This window comes from Myiozetetes cayanensis, unplaced genomic scaffold, assembly GCF_022539395.1.
Source record: "Myiozetetes cayanensis isolate MyiCay16 unplaced genomic scaffold, myiCay2020 scf3, whole genome shotgun sequence".
NCBI lineage: Eukaryota > Metazoa > Chordata > Aves > Passeriformes > Tyrannidae > Myiozetetes > Myiozetetes cayanensis.
Genome location: NW_026087521.1, coordinates 37,388,443 through 37,402,381, shown reverse-complemented (window position 1 = coordinate 37,402,381; position 13,939 = coordinate 37,388,443). Strand labels below are relative to the sequence as shown.

The 13,939-nt window shown below is 37.3% G+C and overlaps 1 protein-coding gene across 10 annotated transcripts in view; it reads left to right on the top strand.

Moving 5' to 3' along the window:
• The window catches only part of KCNC2 (potassium voltage-gated channel subfamily C member 2), a 109,101-nt gene extending 95,565 nt beyond the window's left edge, over positions 1 to 13,536 (top strand). For 2 of the 10 annotated variants that reach the window (XM_050324446.1, XM_050324445.1), the window contains exons 3-5: positions 3,192 to 4,122; positions 6,432 to 6,599; positions 10,459 to 13,536. In XM_050324446.1, coding sequence (XP_050180403.1) covers positions 3,192 to 4,122; positions 6,432 to 6,599; positions 10,459 to 10,595 — 1,236 coding nt within the window. In that variant the 3' untranslated portion in view covers positions 10,596 to 13,536. Of the gene's footprint in view, positions 1 to 3,191; positions 4,123 to 4,448; positions 4,987 to 6,431; positions 6,600 to 10,458 lie in introns of those variants that run through there. The other 8 variants (XR_007630004.1, XM_050324450.1, XM_050324453.1 and 5 more) reach the window with 8 other exon arrangements.
• Positions 13,537 to 13,939: the final 403 nt, after the last annotated feature.

Below are 13,939 nucleotides of genomic sequence, written 5' to 3'. Positions count from 1 at the left end.
CTTTTCAACACGATGCCTGGTATTATATAATGTAATACTAAGGAATAACCTTTGTTAATGTAAAGTAAATCCCTAAGAATTTTTTTGTTTGACTGATAAAATGTTCCTTCTTGCATTGATCATTGCATTTTCTTTTTGCATGTTCTCTGAACCCTCTGATTATTGCAATAACATTGTAGGTCCTTTGTATCTGAGGTTTCATCATGCTAGGTGCTGTGCAAGCTCTGTTCTGATCCAAGGAGTTGACAATGTAAAACCAAAGGCAACAAGAGTTAAAAGGAATTGGTGTCTTTGCTAAAAATCAGTGATGCCATGCATGTGCATGGCAAAATGTGTACATCTCATTGTTTTACATTTCTGTGAATGGTTATTGCAGGATTATAAAAAATCTGTCACCAGATTGCCTTGTCTTTGTTCTAACCTCTGGTAGATGACTCTTTAGGATAATGGAGTAAGATACTCAGAGGATTTGGGACATGACTGAATTGTCTTTTTCCTTTAGGCATCATAAAACACTGAATGGAGGTGCACAGCTAAAAATTTCAATCTGCTTTGCCAAGTGCTGAGTGCCAAGTGCACTGTGGCCTTTCACCATGTCAATCTTAAGCAAAACAGCAATAAATAGCTTGTCAGGAAGTTCTACCAGTAATTAATCTCTTGGTATTTGGCATCTTTTTTGGAAAGGTTCTGAACCAGAATGTACTCTTTTTTCTGAAACACAGAAACAAGTGCTGCTTATTTACATGCTGTTAGAATCACTGCACTGTTGAATGCACAGTTAATCCTTATAATTTCCACTTGTTGGCAAAATATATAGTTGTTGGTAAATTTTACTTTGGCTAGGCTGAATGTAGTTTTATTTTCAGGCAAAAAAATATTCATGGTTGTCTGAAATCAATGTGTTGCTGTTGAAGAGGTTGCCCAATATTTTATCTGTCGAAAGTTACCTTCCAAATTGCAAACTACACTGCTGACTTAGCTTCAGTGATTCTTATCTCCACAGATTTGTTTGCTTTTTCCATCCTTGACTGTATAGAAGGATCCCGGAGGATGCTCTAGGGGCCACCCAAGGGTCATTCTTAGCTCACCAGTGGCTCAGAGTCTGATAAATTTTCTATCCATCTTACGGAGAGGTTTTGGAAAGATCTGCTGAGATTAATTCGATTAGGTTGTATAAATCTTGTTGTATTTGCTGACTCTAGTTGTCTTACACAAGACTGAGGCATTTTTTTGTGTGTGTTGTTGTCAGGTGCTGTGAGCTATGAGCATGAAGCAATTTTGTGGTTAAGGCAAAGCCAGAAAAGCCTGTTCAGTAAAAATCAAACAGGATAAGATCATTTGCTTAGCTTATGGCTAGAAGTTCAGACTGGATGATAAGTGTTCAGTTCAGTCCCTGAGTCAGTCCTTTTTAAAAGATAACAGATTTAGAGTGTTTATAATTGTAGGGCACGGTGTAATTTTTTTTCGTTGATTGAGGAAAGGAAGTCATAAATAAGCTGCAAATCTCTGATATAGGTAGATGTATGGGATTTTTGGTAGATGTATCTTGTGAGTCTGAATGTAATAAATTTGCCAGGCCTGCATTGCAAATTTAAACTTGTTTCCCAGAATAAAAGCTATCCTCTCTACTGGTTGTAGATACAACATTTTGTTGTCTAACCAATGTTCTGTGTTAGAAAAATGCAACTATTCTGTCTTGTACCAGCCCAAATGAGCTTCTGTGGCACATAACACTAAATCTGAGTGCTAATACTGAATTAAGTGATTGATACACAAAGTACACAAAATCAGTTTTGCTACAATGTTGTATCTTGGACTAAAGTGACAGAACAGAGGCATTCCTGCTTGTGGCTGTTGTTCTGTCTGCCTTGTTACTACGGTTTTTCCAACAAGGCTCAAGATTTTGATGTGGTAGCATATAGGCACTAGATATTTTTAGAAATCTGTTTAGGTATCTTTTTGTCTCTTTGGGCCCCTTTTACCTTAAAAAATGTTTAGGTCTTCAGAAGGCTTTTTTTCCCCCAGGATAATATTGACTATTAAGCTGAAAATTCAAAATAACAAACATATTGATAACATGTTATAAGCCCTGGCTCAGGGAAGGATTTAAATACATCATCTACTCAGGTACTAGACCATTGCTGTTAGAGTGCTAGATAATATGGTGGTAATGTAATGTCATAGCAAAGAAATTAACCATTGTAGCAAAGGAACAACTGACTTCAAACCACCTTTTCATTTTGTGTGTTTTACTGGTTATAAGAAAATCTATCTCTGCCTCTTTCCTCATTGTTATTTTTTGAGATCTTGTCCTAGATGTTCTCTTTTCTTCAGTGTTTTGACTGTGATGACTGAGTTGAGGATCAGACAGTGTATGTTTTCTAAGTCTTAAAAAGTACTCTGTAATAGCTGTCTTCAGGTTATTTACCTGTATTTTTTTCAATTCATATGCCTCTACTGAAACTGAGTTTATATTTCCCTTTTTGTTCAGATTTTCTTGTTTTGCAACTTTGTTATCAGGATTGTAAATCTTAACACCCTGTCATACCTCTGCCGCCACAGTGTGTGAGGTTCTGCTAGATTTACTTTTAGTGCTTCCTAAGAGAATGAGTGATGGAGGACTGCAAACATAACAGGCTATGCAAGCAGCTCTATCTGTAACACAGAAGGCGTTTTCTGTCAGTAAATATCCTGTGTTTGTAAATCATTGAAAATCAAAAGGAAACCAGGAGTTTGGATCTGCTTCTTGGTCCCTCTGAGGTGCCCTTCAGAACAGGTGTGAATTTTGAACCATAATTTCAAGACCATTAGGGTTGGCCCCATTTTTCACTGTGTGAGAGGTGGATATCCTAAAATATTGCTGTGGTTGGTGTGTATGGAGGCTGTTTATAAGGTACTTTGGCAACTGAATGGAATTCAGACAATTTAGCGCAGACTAAAGAATTTGTAGCCATTTTCTTAATGAGTTGCATCTTGTCTTGGTGTCCATCAGCAAGACTTTTCCTGCTCCCAGACTGCTGGCCTGTGTGTGAGAGCTGTTTGCTGTTCTCCGGCCTAGATGTAAATTTTTATGCATATGAGTTTGTCAGTCATTTGGGGATGCATAAGTTTTATAATAAACACTGATATTGTTAGTATTAATGTGAAGAACTGTGTGGTTCTGATGTCTCTTTTGTCTCTTTTTGTTTCAGTTCATTGCTTTTGCCTCTTTATTCTTCATCTTAGTTTCGATTACAACCTTCTGCTTGGAAACACACGAGGCTTTCAATACTATTATAAATAAAACTGAGCAGGTCGTCAATGGGACAGAGACTGTGCTGCAGTATGAGATTGAGACAGATCCTGCCCTGACGTACGTGGAAGGAGTCTGCGTGGTGTGGTTTACATTTGAATTTTTAGTACGTGTTGTTTTTTCCCCCAACAAACTTGAATTCATCAAGAACCTCTTGAATATCATTGACTTTGTGGCAATCCTGCCCTTTTATCTAGAAGTGGGCCTGAGTGGGCTCTCCTCCAAAGCTGCTAAGGACGTGCTTGGTTTTCTCAGGGTGGTAAGGTTCGTCAGGATCCTGCGGATCTTCAAGCTCACCCGGCACTTTGTGGGCCTCAGGGTGCTGGGCCACACGCTGCGAGCCAGCACCAACGAGTTTCTGCTGCTGATAATATTCCTGGCACTTGGTGTTTTGATATTTGCCACTATGATCTACTACGCAGAGCGAGTGGGAGCCCAGCCTAATGACCCATCAGCGAGTGAACATACACAGTTCAAAAATATCCCTATTGGCTTCTGGTGGGCTGTTGTCACCATGACCACCTTGGGATACGGGGATATGTATCCACGGACTTGGTCAGGCATGCTGGTGGGAGCCCTGTGTGCATTGGCAGGGGTGCTCACCATAGCCATGCCTGTGCCTGTGATAGTTAACAATTTTGGGATGTACTACTCCCTGGCCATGGCAAAGCAGAAACTGCCGAGGAAGCGGAAGAAGCACATCCCTCCTGCTCCTCAAGCCAGCTCGCCCACCTTCTGCAAGACAGACTTGAACATGGCCTGCAATAGCACACAGGGTGACATCTGCCTGGGCAAGGACAACCAGCTGATGGAGCACAACAGATCATCAGGTAGGACCCCACTGAAAATGCATGTCCTCTGAAAACACTTTATAGACCAGTATGTTTGGTAGGAGTCAGAAAGCAGCCAGCCTTTCTGCCAGGAGAAGACGTAGCTCCCACCCTTCTCCCCTCCAACGTTTGCGTGTGTCAGTCTCATAGAGGACAAAGTAGGTATAGTGATGTTCCCAAACCTCTATGTAGCTGGTCTATACAGTTTTGCTTGCTCTGTTGAGAATGCTTTCCTGCTGATGATATCAACCTTTTCTTTTGCCTGTTGTTTGTTGCGTTGTATGGATGTTTCTTGTTTTTCTGCATGACTGTGACTATTTGAGCAGCCACCGTGTCCCACCCTGTTGGACTCCATGGTGTTTTGCCTCAGTGTCTGTCTCTTGTGTCAGCTTTGCCTGTGCCACATCGTGGCCTGTTAAGCAAGATCCTACAAAGAAGTAGTCATTTAAAAGGAGCAGGTGCTTTACATCCAAAGCCCAGCACTCAAAGGAAATAGGAAGAAATTTTCTTTCTAGTTTTCTTTCCATTTGACATTCTGCTTCCCTGGCTAAAAGAACCTCCTTTATCTGTTAGCATTGCATGATATTTACTATTAATTAAATGACAATAGCATAGGTGATGTAAAGTTTGTCAAGAAAAAAGAAAATGACAGCCCTTAGCAACGTCATTACTATTACTGTTGATTTTTCTGATTTCTATTACCTTATTTGTTAGAGTTCCAAATGATGAATAAGATATATTTTGTGCTTATATCAGTGAAAATGCATATCAAATGACAGCCTCAGCCCCTCCAAGCCACGGCTCCCTATTCTGTATCTGTTGCAATTAAAGAATAAATTTTACCTCTCAGTATAATGAAACCAATTTTTTTAGCAGCAAGAATATATTTTTTTTGTTTCTTAAGTGTATTTATTCTTAAGCCAAGCACAGTCTGCTTATAAAGCTAACATACCAGTCATTGGAGTCCTGTTGAAAAACTGCTAAAGAATAATAAGAGCAAAACCACCCATGACTGGTGTCATTCAGGAATTGAAATTTATTTTTTGAAAAGCAGAGTCTATAAAATCGATCTCTGAAAAATATCCTTCATTGGTCTATTGCTCTGTTACTAAATAGCATTTATGTTCAAAGAAGCTCAGTTTCACTCTCTGAGTTACTGTTCACAAAGTTAACACAGCTCTTTGAACACCCTAAATATATTTAAGAGAACAGAAACCCTTGAAAGGACACACACTGAACGTGAAATATAGTTAGTTTTACAGTGCTTTGACTAATATCCACTTTGAGATAACATCTTTAAAGTATTAATGATAACAGCTTTTTCATGCCATCAGGTCCTACTAAAGGTATTCAGAATGGAGGAGGCTCAGTGTGATCACTACAAAGAGACACTTCTTTGTGTCTGCAGCTTTATTTACAAGGCGTCCTTGATTTACAATAGTCCTTGAAATTAGAGAGAAAGCAGATATGCAAAATGGAGACATTTTAAAGTCTTAACTTTCTCTTCAGTAGTGCTACCACTCACATCATGCACTCTAGCTTTATTTCTGAGAGAGAATGCTATTAGAGTCACTAGGAATTCTAAGCAAAACTTTAAGGCTGATTTTTACCCTTTGCATTCCCAGTTCAGAAAAAAAAAACATGCTTATGTTTAAATGCAAAGGTAAAGCTCAACTTATGTTTTTACTGAATTTGACAAATCAGGAGAAGTATAAAGTTTACTCTTTGACAAAATAAAGTAGTGTTTAGTATTGGGTACTTATGATGACAAGCACTGCAAGTGTTATATATAAAGAAATGAAAGCTAAGTGTGTTATTAAACAGCCCATAGTGCCAAATGTTGAAAATTTAGCCCTCCTGGGTGAGGGGTTGTCTTTAAAATATGCTAAACATCATATTCTAAGCAAAAATGACGAACTTGACCTCTTGTTTAGCAAAAAGGATAGCCAAAATATTAAATGCATGTTTGAAATATCCAAGGCTGACTGTACTCTGAAGTTACAGTCCATAGTAGTCAACTAACTGAGCCTTAATTTGATTATTTCTTATTTCATGTTAGTTTAATATAATCTTATATGAGTTTTAGAAGAAGAACAGGAAAGTTGAAAGATCATTGTTCTTGAATAAAACAAAAATCTTTTGCCATTTTGTACTGCTTAATGATTAATTGCAGAATTGTTTTCTTTTAATGATTTACTTTATAACTATTTTTTGAGTGATGGGAATATCTGGCATTCAGCATAAGCTCTTTGTGATGTCTCATTTCCTCATTCATTATTGTCTGTAAATGGGCATGGTGCTTTAACCAGTGTTATCAGGTGAAGACAGTGCAGGAAGTGAGCAGCCACTCTCACCTGGTGAAAGGCTCCCTCCCATCAGACGTTCTAGTACAAGAGACAAAAACAGAAGAGGGGGAACATGTTTCCTACTGACAACAGGTGATTACACGTGTGCTACTGATGGAGGGATCAGGAAAGGTATGGACTTCTTTCATTAGATCATAAAAGGTTACTCAGCAATGTGCTTGTGAAAAACAATCTTAGAGTAAAATGATGTGCACAATGCTCTTAGAGGAAAGACTGTACTCACAATGTATCTTTTTTTCTTTACTCCTAGTCATTCTTTTCTGCTTTCCTTTTAGAAACATTTATCCCCTTTAGTCTTCAAAAAATGTGCTTGATGTTGGACCCTCATTTCACTTGTGTCTTCATTTGTCTGTTATCTCTAATGGAAAAGCCTGCAATTTAGACCTTGCTCATTCAACCACTCATCACTCAGTATCATTTGTCATTCTAAAAGACAACTTAATCATGTAATAACTCTGGTCTGCTCTTAATAACTTAGTAAAATTTGCAGCTGAACACACTTTCAAATGTCAGAAGTAAGCAACATTTTTGTTCTGAACACAAAAAAGCATATTATGAGATGCTATTTAGATTTCTTTCAAATAAAAGTTTGAGCTTATAATGCCAAAAAAAAAAAAAGTTTTTTCCTTGCAATACACCACTGATACTAAAAGGTGACTTCCTACCCCAACCAGAATTCAACTACAGTAAACAATGCTTGACCTTGCAAGGTGCTAAAAATACCTATCTACTTATTCAGATTCTTTAAGTATCATTGCTCCCTGTTCAGTAGGATCGGTCCCAGGCAGAGTTTGCAAAACTCCTGTTTCTTATTTGTTCCTCTCACATGACTGTTTTCCTAGCCCATCAGGCCACAATTGGCTGCAAAACTAACATCAGGACATAGCCCTAAAATCAGCAATGCCAGTGGTAGTCTTGCCATTTCCTTAGATAAGAATTGCTTTCATTTCTTGGCGCAAATTATGTTCTGAAATGGTATCATGTCTGACAGATTCCATGTTCCTGAGTGCTGATGTGTAGTTATTCACCTCAGAGTTCACGTAAAGTAGCCATGTGGCAGTGGCCAAACATTTTTGGCTCAGATTTTTCTGGCTTTTTAAAAAAACAAACAACAACTTGTTTGGTGTATAGGGAACATGGGTGTCCCAGCCAACCATATACCCTAAAGGAATTCTCTTGGGTTGTTCTGCAAATGCTCTTTTTGCACTTCAAAAGCATGAGGTCACTAGGTTAAACCTGTGAAGGCAGATACACAACCAGAGTTGCATATGTATGGTATTCATAAAGAATATGACTGTCTCTATGATCCTGCATTTTACACACTCTTATATATAATGTTTAGATTAAATGGAACTTCATTGCAAACATGTTTTTCACAGATTTGCTACACTTTCCACTCAGCATATATTTCACACTGTCTTCTTAACAACTAGGATTATTTAAAGTATCTCTAATGGTAAGAGTCCAGTCTTTGAGGAGGTCAAGAACACCTGGATAAAGCACATTGCCATGGCATCTTGCAAGATCAGGTTCTTGGCTTCACTCAGCAAGTTATGGCAGTAACCATAACTACAACAGATCAGAAATAATAAAAAAAGTTACCCATCAACTCCTAGAGACATATTTATATAATAGTAAAATGTATTTTATACTGGAACATTTAATTTGTAAATCCAGATTTAAAAGAAAATTATGTCATAGTTTTTACTAGAAAACTGGGGCTTGAGTTCAGAATGGACAGTTTTTTGATGAGAAATGTGCTTTTTGTCTGGATCTGATGATAATCTTTGTTGAGGCTGAAAGGTTTTAGCCACTAACTTTAAAGTATATTTTATACAGAGTAGGGAAGTTTGTGCATAAGCAGAAAACATCTTAAAATAATGGGTTTGAATAACTGAATTTAATTTGCACATCAAGTCTACTACTTTTTTTTTTTCTCTTTCTTTCTTTTTTCTCTCTTTCTTTTCTTCTTTCTTTCCTTCTGTACATCCTTCTTGTGTGGTTTGTTCTTTGGCTTGGTTCTTGATTGTGTTCAATGATAATTTATTCTGAGGTTTTTTTTCATTAACAGCTTATCTCCATCTCTAAGATGATACTGATTCAGAGCTGATCCCCTAAAATACTTGAAAAGTAGTGATTTTGGATCATACGTTTGTCTCTATTCATCTTGTGTATCTGGTTTTTGTTTTTAGGAGTACCTATTTTTTTTATAATCTTTATCATATTCCTCTATCAGTTCTTTCCTTTTATCATTGGAAAAGTAGAAGGAAAATAATCTTAAAAATGACTTTCCTAGTTTCTATGTAAAAAAGCTACCTGATTTTTTTTTATTATTTTTTTAATAAACTTTATGTTTACAGGGAGGTTAAATATATATACTAGCATTGTGCTTCCCCTTGATTTCCCTTTCAAATGCGATTATTTCTAATTTGTGTAAATACTGATAGAAACTCGGAAACTGGAGGCTATTTCTGAAATGTATCAGAAGACTGTGTAGCATCACAGTCTAGTCTGCCCTTGCAATCTGGAGAGAACATTGCACAGTGTTTTAGCAGACATGAGGTTATACATTTGCTTTAATTATAGTTTTACAGCATGCAGTTCTCAGAAGGTAAAAAATATGTTAATTGTTGTTAGGGGAGAACCTAAGATATGATTTTTCTGGAAGATGCTGTCTGGTAACTCTGTTATCTGAAGATCTGGAATTTGAGTTAGCAACCATTCCAGTCAGGAAAAAAAAGTCTAATGACATTCCACGTGATGTTTAGCTTTATTGTCATTGGTATTTTATAGTTTCTGTGAGAAAAATCTCAGTATTTCACTGTAAGCAATTTGTACCTGAACATCTTAACCTGACAAATGCTTAGATGCATACTTGTCTTCAAGAAAATAAGTAGTGTCCCTGAAATCAGTGAGACATCTAATACTGAAGCATGTGCCCATGTACTTGAGGAGTAAGGTCCTTTCTGGCTTAATCTTTGTTGTATTTCCTTGCGATATCTCTCTTTAGATTGAGGTTCTTTCTTAGTGGGGTTTTTCAAATAGTATTCAAAATACTTGAGTATGAAGATAGTGATGCGGTGAATAGCAATGCTTTTTCATTGTTTTGCAGCATAGCTTCTAAGAAGTGAAAAAAATATGTGGCAATAAGTAAGTAGCTAGAACTCACAGTGCATGTGAACGGAAAAGTCTGCAAATGCAATGTTCTCTTCAAATTGTGAAACATTATGTGGTTGCCTCATTTAATGATTAATTATTTACTACTTGCTTATGTGGATTAATACCATTTATTTCAATAGAGTCAGCTGGAAAAGAAACACAAATACAATGTTTTAAATTTACCGTTCAGGAGGCATTTGCAAGTATGTCAAACTCTGCTATCTTATTGGACTTTAGAATTAGACACAAAGTCTAAGGGTTGAAATTTCTGAAGATGGAACTTCTTTCTCAGTTATCACTCAGTCCTCTGTAAAAGTGATTTGCACATACTGTATACAATTTATCTAGTTTCTGGTTTCTTTATTTTTTAAAAAAAATTGTCCTTAATTAGGAATTGAATTTAGCAGAGATTATATAATTCTAACAGTTTCTGTAGTCTGTCTTAATGGGTTTTTGGTTATGCTTAGCCAGATAGCTCAGCAAGTAACCCTGTTGGGATCCCTTAACTTGCACTCTGTGCAAGCCTGCTCAAGCCCACAAAGCGATACTGAGTGCAAGATGTGGAAGAGCAGGTCAGACCTTTTTTGTGGTGGCCTTTTTAACTTTTTGGGGAAAAAATAGCACCATTAGTTTGTAAATAATTTTATTTATTAGTATCTTTTGGTAGTAATGTGTGTCAGCATTGAGTTCTTTGGCAGGAAGATTCCCTCCGAGTCCCCAATAGCTCCTTGGATTACATTACATTGTATTGTTTGTCTTTGTCTATTTTTTGGCTGACTTCAACTGATGTCTCTGCATTTTCTCATACAAGGCTATGAAAAATCTCGAAGCTTAAACAACATAGCTGGCTTGACAGGCAATTCTCTGCGACTGTCTCCAGTAACATCACCCTACAGCTCACCTTGTCCTCTAAGGCGCTCTCGGTCTCCCATCCCTTCCATCTTGTAAACCAGATGGCATCAATCGGCTACATAGTATTAAATCAAATACTGTTTACCACATACTGGAAATAAGTGTAGCATTAACCATAGGCTCCACAATACTGTCTAACTCGTGCATGATTACAACTGTTTATAGTAAGAAAAGCCACTTGGGTAGCTGAAGATTTTTGTCTTGGCTTTTAAAGATTACTTAAGTAGCACTTCTCCTTTTATCTCCTATATTGTCCTACTTTCCTGTGGCAATAAAAGGACAGTTAGTGGATGCTGTTGTCCAGTATATTCAATAAATAAGCTTATTTTCAGGGAGATTTACTTAAAATAATGTGCTTCCAACTAATTATCAGTCACTCCATTGAACCTCCATTTCTTGTGACTCTAATCCATTCTGAAGATGTCTGCTCTGAAGGGTCTGCTCATTTGCATGGACCATCCTGTCTCCATCACCTGACAAGCACTGTTGCTGATTGTGGAGACCACAGAGGGCTCTGGATGTGTGTTATCACATTGTTACCATTCTGCTGAAATGAAAGCACTGATAAACTGGTCTGCATGTGGGATTGTTTTTCTTTGTTTAACCTTTTCCTTTACTTTTTAACTATCTACTTGTTTATAAATGGCTTTATTTTGTGATTAACTTATTTCGGTACTGGATTGCTGTATCAGAGTTCTGAATGTCTCCGGTTGTTTGCACACAGATAACTGCAAAGAGGTTGTCATTACTGGTTACACGCAAGCAGAAGCCAGATCTCTTTCTTAATGGCTTGGGGAAGGCACAAAACATGCAAGAAAGGTAAACGCCATCCAGACTTGCAATTTTAAGCTAGCAAGTGCTGCTTGGTACTGTAGTAATTTCTCTGCTCCAGGGTTCTTCAACATTTTCAGAGGCTGAGTACCAAGTAAAATTGAAACGGTTGTTGGGGGCTTTTTTGTACCATTGTACGAGGGTAGTGGTTCTCAAGACAGGTTTTTGACCAGCCTTATACCTCTGGCTCATGAGCTTCAAAAGTTTCTTCAATGTTTTTTGAGCTTTGTCCTGTATGTTGTTTGTCTGTCTGTTTTGCAACCTGTCTCCTGTATTCTCCATCTGTCTTCATAAAGCATAGAGATACTGTTAAAACAGCCCCCTCTTTTAAGTTTAACTAAGAGCATTTTTTCTCCTTTTCTCTTTTTTTTTCATATGGACTATACATATGTCTATAGATAGAAATATATCTATTTTTCAAGTGCAAGTTAGTATCGTCTAGACTAACTCGTGTGCACTCTGAAGATTTTTCAAGTGGGATTTAGTAGCGGCTTTACAGCACTGACCAATTGCCTATTGCATCAGTCTTCCTCCTAGCAACCAGCATTCATTACAATTTTGAAACTGTATCTCCTCTAGTGTCTTTTTCATTCAATATTTAACCTCTGTTTATGCAACAGGACAAATGCAATGGCAAATTTGAGGTTCTGGGCTGGTGAGGAAAAATTACCCTAAACCATAAAGTTTTAGAACTACATGGGGAAGACCATAATGACTGAAGTCTTAAGAGGTCATTGAAATTGTTGAATAATACCTTATTGCCATGTTTTATTTTTTGTTAGGAAAAAAGAAAATTGTTGACTATGTAACATGTTCTTCTGTATATAGCCTAGCCCAATAGCATGACCTGCATGTCAGAATTCTTGTACAATAATGTATTTATCAAAGTATAAATTTCTGATATTTAGAGATGTACATTGATTTACTTTTGGTAAACTATTGTCAATAGAGAGATAATTGCGAACAGCTTTTAGCAAATTAATTAATACAATATTTGGTGCTGCTGTTATATTAACTACAGTGTTGTACAGAATTTATCATGGATTTTTGACTGCTGAAAAAGGGACAATGGAATTTAGCCATACCAAGGACTGTACTGGAAAGAGACTGCTGCTGCTGAATGGGCCCTGATAAACAACTCACACCTTGAAGAGGTCACTGAGACTTTACGTGGGAAGTAGAGCTTGTTAAAGAAGATTAAAGACCGCTCATAATTACTGCTGCCAGAGGAAGGGGTGACTAGTCACTGTTGATGAGTCAGCTGTAAATATAAAATGTGTGTGCATGGAATAACAGTTTTTATCTATATCAAGGAAAGCTGAATTCATGTCATCATTGCTAAGGCTCCATGCAAAGACCCACACCCCTGTATTTATTCTTCCTGGTTCCTGCAGTAAGTTGTGCTGTGGATCATACAAAGACACACACTTAATAATGATAGTGATGTAGTCTACATCTGTCTTGACTTCTGTCATACTAATGGCATATTTTGCAAAGGTCACAAATTTGAACAGAGTAGGTTTGCCTAAGTCCCTGCTTTCTCTCAGTTTACCATGACCTAAATTGCTATGAATTCTAGTGTACATGCCAAGTCTTAAGTTTACTTTTCACTTTGATAACAAAAATGTGACTGCAGATAAACATCATTGACTTTGTTCACAGCACACAGTCTTCTTTCATTGTTACCTCAAACTATAAGTATTATCAGAAATAAAATTCTGGCAGCAAGTCTATTTTTTTTTTTTAATTCAAAGTGTTGCAAACCCAGCATCAAAAAGTATAAAAGTTGTATTAAAATTATATCCTACAAATGTATATTTTACATAAAATATATATTCTTTGATAAGTTATTTTCTGTGATTTTTGTGGTAAATGGATCTAGTCTATTCTATGTTTATGAGACATTGTAGTGCTACGATGTAATAATTATGTTCTCTCCATCCTATTCAGTGGGAAATTCTCCAGAATCTGTTTTGTCACCCTGGTGTCCCAATTGTAGGGATCTGTCCCAGTTGTGAAACTCTGTATCGTGGAACTTCTGTGAACATGTCAAGGTGCATGCACAATCCTGGTGGAAACCAGTGGAAATGTAATACCTGAATTGGAGAATAAAAGGCAAAAGACCTGGGGAGGAACTTGGAACATATCTTCTGAAATGGGTCATGCGCTTTCTTTAGCTTTATTGGTCCCCTGCCTGCTACTGGCCATCCCAGTTCTCAAACCAGCTTCCTGCGGTGCATGAGGAGCTAATTCCAAAACTAACATGAGCTGGTTTCTGAAACAATTTAAAATCTATCTTCTTTTTAATGACACTACACCTCGTGCGGAAATTGCAATTGGATTAGATGTTTTAAGTCTAATGGGAGTTCTATTGCATCCTGGTGTGACATCAACCTAAAAAAAGGGGTGATAAATGGTTGCTTAAAACTTCTAACTAATACTGTATTTGGGGCCACCTGTGAAATCCCCAAATACACAAGCAGTGTCTGAGAGGGGTGAGGTAGCTAGTACAACTGTACATTGGATCAGAGAGGCTGTAATGCGATATT